Source organism: Dipodomys spectabilis, unplaced genomic scaffold (genome assembly GCF_019054845.1).
Source record: "Dipodomys spectabilis isolate Male_0828 unplaced genomic scaffold, ASM1905484v1 ptg000266l, whole genome shotgun sequence".
In the NCBI taxonomy this organism is placed as follows: Eukaryota; Metazoa; Chordata; class Mammalia; order Rodentia; family Heteromyidae; genus Dipodomys; species Dipodomys spectabilis.
This window is the reverse complement of record NW_024870943.1, coordinates 6,233,512-6,240,977: the sequence shown is the minus strand read 5'-3', so window position 1 is coordinate 6,240,977 and position 7,466 is coordinate 6,233,512. Positions and strand designations below refer to the sequence as shown.

The 7,466-nt window shown below is 55.0% G+C and overlaps 1 protein-coding gene across 3 annotated transcripts; it reads right to left on the bottom strand.

Moving 5' to 3' along the window:
- Positions 1–2,629: 2,629 nt before the first annotated feature.
- Positions 2,630–5,118, bottom strand: Ccdc8 (coiled-coil domain containing 8). 3 transcript variants are annotated; one of them, XM_042700283.1, is made up of 3 exons: positions 4,893–5,118; positions 3,294–4,691; positions 2,630–3,245 (listed from the first exon to the last, which is right to left on the bottom strand). In XM_042700283.1, exons 2-3 carry the CDS (start codon positions 4,631–4,633, stop codon positions 2,960–2,962), a joined length of 1,626 nt encoding a protein of 541 aa, XP_042556217.1. In that variant the 5' UTR covers positions 4,634–4,691; positions 4,893–5,118; the 3' UTR covers positions 2,630–2,959. The 3 variants fall into 3 exon arrangements, with proteins under 3 accessions (XP_042556217.1, XP_042556219.1, XP_042556216.1); XM_042700285.1 differs by having other exon boundaries at positions 2,630–3,238; positions 3,311–4,691; XM_042700282.1 differs by having other exon boundaries at positions 2,630–4,691.
- Between the last annotated feature and the right edge of the window lie 2,348 nt (positions 5,119–7,466).

Here is a 7,466-nt window from a genome sequence, read left to right as displayed (position 1 = left end):
AGCAGTGCAGTGCTTAAAGTGCACACCCTGTTTCTGCACGCCTAGGCGCTCTTTTTTTTTTTTTTTTTCCTGTCGATCATGGGGCTTGAACTCTAGGCCTGGTCATCGTCCCTGAGCTCTTCAGCTCAAGATGAGCACTCTAACCACTTGAGCCACAGCGCTGTTTCTGGTTTTCTGGTGTTTTAGATGAGTCTCACGTACTTTCCTGCCCGGGCTGGCTTTGAACTGTGATCCTCAGATCTCAGCCTCTGAGCAGCTAGGATTAAAGGCGTGAGCCACTGGCTCTTGGCTGTCCCCCTCTATCTGCCTCTCCCAGGTCTGGGCCTGGGGTCCTCTGGTCCCCAGTTGTCCCCCTTCTGGCTCAGGAGATGCCAGCTCAATCCCTGCCGCCACGCATTCTCTTATTTTAGTCTTGTGGCAGGCAATGGCGGCCACCCAAAGAAGGGTGGTTTTCAGTCAAGAGAGAAGGGGATGGTCCTGCTGGGTGCAGTGGCTTCTGCCTGCTATCCTAGCCACTCAGGAGGCTGAGAGCTGAGTGAGGACCTCAGTTCAAAGCCAGCCTGGGCAGCAAAGTCCATAAAACTCTTCAATTGGCCACCAGAAAACTGTAAGTGGAGCTGTGGCTCAGAGTGGCAGAAAAGCTCCGAGTTCCAGCCCTATTACTTATCAAAAAAGAAAGAAAGAGAGTCTGGAGGCCACATCCAGATGACTCCGGGTGACCAGTTCAGCTGTGAGCCCCAGGGGCATGAATGCATGGGCCTCCCCTCTCCCCAACTCAGACTTCAGGCCACGCTTCCACCAGGTGTCACCAGAGGGCGCTCAGAGCTCTGATTTCTCCAACATGCCCTAGGCCCTTGTCCATCTCAACTTAAATCTTCCTCCCTGGGCTTGGACCTGGGCTAGCCTGGGACTCTGCTTTAAAAATGAGTCACTTGCTAGGCACTAGTGGCTCACACCTATAATCCTAGCTACTCAGGAGGCTGAGATCTGAGGATTGCAGTTCAAAGCCAGTCCGGTCAGAGAAGTCTGTGAGACTCATCTCCAGTAAACCACCAGAAAACCAGAAGTGGCACGGAGGCTCAAATAGTAGAGCACTAGCCTTGAGCCGAAAAGCTCAGGAACAGAACCCAGGCCCAGAGCTCAAGCCCCACAACTGACAAAAAGAAAAAGAGCTCATGGGGCTGGGAAGGTGGCTCAGTGGTAATGTGCTTGCCTTGCATGCATGAGGCCCTGGGTTCTATTCCTCAGCACCACATAAGCAAAAAGAAAGCCAGAAGTGGCACTGTGGCTCAAGTGGTAGAGCACTAGCCTTGAGCTGAAGAGCTGAGGGACAGCGCACAGGCCCAGAGTTCAGGCTCCACAACCGGACCAAAAAAAAAAGAAAAAGAGCTCAGGGACAGTAACCAGGCTCTGAGTTAAAGCCCCATGACTAACAAAAATACAAAGAAAAGAAATGTACTCTTTACCTCACTCTGTACATCACATTTTGTGTGTGTGTGCCAGTCCTGGGGCTTGAACTCAAGGCTTAGGCACTGTCCCTGAAGCTCTTTTGCACAAGGCTAGCACTCTACCACTTGAGCCACAGCATCACTTCTGGCATTTTCTGTGTATGTGGTACTGAAGAATCGAACCCAGGGCTTCATGCATGCTAGGCAAGCACTCTACCACTGAGCCACCTTCCCAGCTCTGTACATCACTTTTATAATAGTAACAATAAAAGTTTTTTAAAGTAAAAACAGATGGGGAGAAGGAAAAAAGCAAGCAGTTATAGAACACTCCATCCCCACATTCCCCCTTGGCATATTTTTTGTTTTGCTAGTTCCAGGATTTGACCTCAGGGCCTTCAGCATGAATGGTTATTAGGCTGGCGCTCTACCAGTTGAGCCACATCTCTATGCCTGGCTGCTTGGAGATAAGAGTCTTATGGACTTCCCTGACTGGACTGCATTTGAGCTGTGACCCTCAGATCTCAGCCTCCTGAGTAATTAGGATTACAAGTGTGAAACACTGGTGCTCAGCACATTCTACCTCTCGGGCCATGCCTCCAATCCTGCTTTTTGTTGGTTAATTGGAGATGGAGTTGCACAAACTTTTCTGTCAGGGCTGACCTTGAACTAGGATCCTCTCGTTCTCAGCCCCATGAGTAGCTAGGATTACAGGTGCCTGACTGTAGCATCTCACAACCCTGGGGGTGGGGAGAGAGGAGACAGAGTGACAGCATAAACACAGGCTGCTGACCATTGAGAGCAAGGCAAATCAGAAGCCAAGAAATCACCTTGTAAATGTTTTTATTTGCATGTTGGTTTGAGCTCTCTTTTCAAATTCAAGAGGGCAGTCCACATGGGTATACAGGCACAAAAGAGATCCCCAGAAAAAAAGAACAAAAAAAGAGAATGGCCCCCTGCTCTGCCAAGCACTGCAACAATGAACAGTTTGCACCTGAGAGTTAAAAGCCCAGGGATGTAACCCCTGCTGTTTCTTTTTGTGTCAGCTCTGGGGCTTGAACTCACTATCTGGACGTCGTATTTTAGTTCTTTCTCTCAAGGCTAGTGCTCTACCATGGGTGCCACAGCTCCACTTCTGGTCTTTTGGTGATTAATTGGAGATTAAGAGTCTCTCAGACTTTCCTGCCCAGGCTGGCTTTGAACTATGACTCTCAGATCTCAGCCTCCTGAGTAGCTAGGATTACAGGCATGAGCTAATAGTGCCTGTCCCAAGCTCGCCCTTCCTTCCTTCCTTCCTTCCTTCCTTCCTTCCTTCCTTCCTTCTTTCCTTCCTTCCTAACTTCCATTTTCTGGGATGCTATTAAGTCAATATTTAAAAAAATAATAATGCACAAACAGAAAACAACGTTTTCTGTGGAGATGTGGCAGGCGCTGTCTGCCCCTCTGTCCCCCTCCATCTCTCAGCAAGGAAACAGGGGAGGGGTGTCAGCTAGAGGGGAGCCCCTGGCCTTTCCTCACAGCTCTGCTTCTCGCTCTCCCTGCTCTGCCTCTGCACTGGCCTCGGCCCTCAGCACCCTGAGGTCCCTGGCTTCGCTGGCCCTGGGGACTCTCTTGGGCAGGGTTGGCAGGCGGGGAGTGTGCCAGAAGGCTCTTCGACGCTTGTGAAACCACGAAAAACGTCCGGGGGTCTGGAACCTCACTGTCTTGGTCTGTTTCCGGGTTCTAGATCTGGCTGTCTCTGGAGCCAAGGAGCCAACCAAGCCTTCAGCTTCTTGGATAGCCTGGGCTCCAGCCTCTGCCCTCTGACTAGCTGGTGCCTCTGCCCTCTGATTAGCTGGTGTCTCTAGCCTCTGGTCAGCTAGGGCCTCTGCCCTCTGATTAGCTGCCTCTTCCTCCTGGTCAGCTACAGCCTCTACTCTCTGATTATCCACAACCTCTGCCCTCTGGTGAGCTACAGCCTCTGCCCCCTGGACATCTGCAGCCTCTACTCTCCGGCCACCTATGGCCTCTTCTCTCTGATTATCATCAGCCTCTGCCCTCTGATCACCTATGGCTTCTTCTCTCTGACTATCTGCCGCCTGTGCCTGCTCTGGGGCTGGGCTGTCCACCTCCAGAGCCTCCCTCCTGCGGAGCCGGAACGAGGCCCACCTGATCTTGGGCCTCCAACGTGGGGCCGAGGGCTCCGCCCTTCTCCCATCACCCCCACTTCCCACGTGTCCCCCATTCCCCCCAGGCCTGGGGCCGCTGCCCTGAGAAGACCCCTCATCTCTCCCCGCAGCTGCAGGGGTGGAGGCCCGGGGAGCCCGAGCCTCCTCCACCCCCGATCTCGGGGCGCAGCCTTTCACCCTCCGCCTCAGTTTCCCCCAGGACACCTGGCTGACACACTGGCGCCAGCGGTCGGCCTTGGACACCTGGGGCCCCAAGTTGTCGAACATGGGCATGGGCAGGTGGGCGGGGCGGCCGCGGGCGGGGGCCGCGGGGGGCGGCGGCTCCCCGCGCCGCAGGAAGGCCTGCACCAGCTCCTCGTCGTCGTCGTCCTCGCTCTCCAGGTCACTGCCCAGGAACTTGCTGCCCAGGTAGCTGACGGGCGTCCTGCGCGTGCGCGTGCGCATGCGCGCGGGGGCGGCGCGCGCGCCCGGGCCGCCGGCGTCGCCGACGTCGTCGTCGTCATCGCTGTCGCTGGCGCCGCTGCTGTCGAACGTGCCGACCACCAGGCGCGGCGGCGGCGGCGCGGCCCTGGGGACCCTGGGCCGCGCGGGGGCGCGCGGGGCCCGCGGCGGCGGGTGCGGGGTGCTCCTGTCGAGGACGCGCGCCACGTCGTCCAGCGTGCGGCCTTCCTCCTGCAGGAACTGCAGCAGGCGCTCGCGGAACGCGGCCTCCTTGGTGGCGGGCTTGGAGAGCACGCGCCACACGCCGCCCGCCAGCCGCACCTGGCGCGGGATGAGCAGCGGGTCCACGCCGTCGCCGATCTGCAGCAGGCCCACCGTGGAGTCCTCCTCCTTGCGGAACACCTTGCCGATCTTCTTGAAGGGCCCCACGGGCCTCAGCGCGTCCACCAGCACGTCCAGGTCCACGTCCCTGCACACGTCCGGGATGCTCCACAGGATCAGGCCGTCGGGGGCCGGCAGGAAGCCCCACGGGAACCAGCCCCCCACGTGGCTCTTCTCCAGCGTCTTTAAGATCTCCATGGCGACGGCTGCGCGCGGAAGGGGACGCCCGGGCGCGCCCTGCAAGGCTCAGACTCCCCTCCGAGGAAAGATGGAGTTCCTCCCCTCAACAACGTGGCCTGGCTGGGGTTTCAACCTCCCCCCTAACCAGTCTGGACCAAATCGGGGAGCAGGGGGTCCCCCAGCACACACACACACACACACACACACACACACAAGCCCGAGGCCTGGTGCCACTGGCCGCCCCCTCCCCTCCCCACCCCACCCCTGCACCGCTTACTGCGAGTTCAGTCCCAATCCAATCTGGAAAGGTGGAATCCGAGGCCCCGAAGTTTTTTTTGGGGGGGGTGCCCGGACACAGAGGTCCAGCTGTTCCTTTCCTGGCCCGCCCCAGGCACCAGGCAGGCGGCAGGAACCTGGACGAGGACAAAGGCAGCTCAGCGTGGCTGCTCAAATATGGCCGAGTTGCCTGCAGGCCCGGCCCGGCCCACAGGAGGGTCTCCCGCCCCCCCCACCCCCCCCCCCGGGCCGGCGGCCACCCGCGCCACGCTGACCTTGGCCAGCGCTGGGCGGTGCATGGGCTGCAGGAAGTGGCTCAGAGCCCTCCCTCCCTCCCCATGAGGCCCACCTTCTTCTTCTCCTCTTACACTCTGGGACCGGGGAGAGTGACAGGGGGGCCGTCCACTCCCGGGGAGGCGGCCTCCTCGCTCCCCTCCCCACTCCCGGGGGTGTGGCTGAGCCCCAGGCCTCGCTGGGGCCCCAGCTTTCTAGCTTAGCCCTGGAGGCCCACGTCAGCACCTTCTCAAACCCTACCATCCTATCCACACAGTTTGAACAACCACCACCACCACCCTCATTTCTGGGGGTGCCAAGGGTACAGCATTTTTGAAGTTCCACTCATATATTCATATATGAGAGCAGAGATAGAGGGACGCAGGGGTGGCTGTGGAGGTGGGTGAGTATATTCACTGATGCCTGCTCAATCAATATTCAGATGCATGAAACTAAATGTTTATCAGAAAGGACCGACTCCTTGTTTTGGTCTATTAGAGAAATACTATGTAGCTATGAAAAAGACTGAGGTAGATTAAGGCTAAAGCAAGTTAGGGGAGAAATTCCTATGACCTAGGCACTATGCCAATTAACTCATGAAATCCTTACTGTGACACCAGACACATAATAGGAGTGTGGCTGCCAGGCAGTGGTAGAATCTGAATTTGAATCCCAAACAATGTGGAGTTGTGTGTAGGGATCAGAGCTTGCACCAATACATAGGTTGAACACTTGTGCAAAGGCTACAAGAAAACATCAAGGCTAATCTCAGAGTTGTTGCTTAGAGCCTGAGCCCTTCAACTCTTTACCAGTCACAGCATAGCCAGATATGGTGGCACCCCCCTGTAATCTCTGCTGTATAGGTGGAGACAGAATCCAGCCTGTGCAAACTGATGGAAACTATTTTTAAGAAACAAAATAAACAGCAAGTGGGCTGGGGAGGTGACTCAAATGGTCAAAACATCTCCCTAGCAAGCCTGAGGCCTGTGGGTTCAATCCTCCAACTTGCCTTGCCTGTTCCAGGAATTGCTACTTCCAGAAGCTTTAACCCTTGCCCTGCCCACCTCCCTTTTAGAAAAGAGTTTTTCAGGCAATAGAATTATATCCACTGGTCAGGTGCTGGTAACTCGATATTCTAATCCTAGCTACTCAGGAGGCCGAGATCTGAGAATAGCGATTGGAAGCCAGCTCTGGCAGGAAAGTCAGTGAGCCTCTTATCTCCAGTGAACCACCAGAAAACCGGAAGTGGAGTTATGGCTCCAAGGTGGTAAAGTGCTAGCCTTGAGCGGAAAAGCTCATGGACAGTGCCCAGGCTCTGAGTTCAAGCCTCACAAATGACTGATAATAATTATTACTAAGCTGGGCACTGGTGGCTCATGATTGTAATCCAAGCTACTCAAGAGGCTGAGATCTGATGATCATGGTTCAAAGCCAGCCCGGGCAGGAAAGTCCGTGAGACTCTTATCTCCAATTAACCACCAGAAAACCCGCAAATGCCACTGTGGCTCAAGTGGTAGAGTGCTCACTTTGAGCTGAAGAGCTGAGGAATAGCACCCAAGTCCAGAGTTCAAGCCCCACAACTGACCAAAAAAAAAAATTCACTATTATTATCATTATAGATTGGGAATGTGGCCTAGTGATACAGTGCTTGCCTAGCATGCGTGAAACCCTGGGTTCAATTCCTCAGTGCCACATACACAGAAAAAGCCAGAAGTGGCGCTGTGGCTAACGTGGTGGAGTAGCTAGCCTTGAGCAAAAGATGCTCAGGGACAGTACTTAGGCCCTAAGTTCGAGCCCCAGGACTGGCAAAATAATAATAATTACACCCATTGATTTACCAAGGAAACATTGTATAATGAAGTACAATTCTAAACCGTGTGTGTGTGTGTGTGTGTGTGTGTGTGTGTGTGTGTGTGTGTGTGTGTGTTGGTCCTGGGGCTTGAACTCAACCTGGGAAGGCAGTGTCTGGTAGGCAGAAAGAGGACCACATTGTGTGGGTATGGACAAAGTTTATTAGGAAAGCAACCTACTTACATATGGCCTCCACACAAAGAAAGCAAATCTGTCACTGGGGCATGTGACAGCTTCCCAAGGCCAAAAGGTTACAGGGGCTATGCCAGGCCAAGAGAAATAGAGGCGACCAAAAGGCAGCAAGAGACAGACAAGGCACAGATGTTTTACACATACGAAAAGTGTCCAGATGTTTTACACGTAGAACTGTCCAGGGTTGTTTATGTTTCTGGCGCCATTAGGAGGAGAGCACATCCGGGCGCCTTCCATGAGGTCGTGGCCGGGCTGTCCA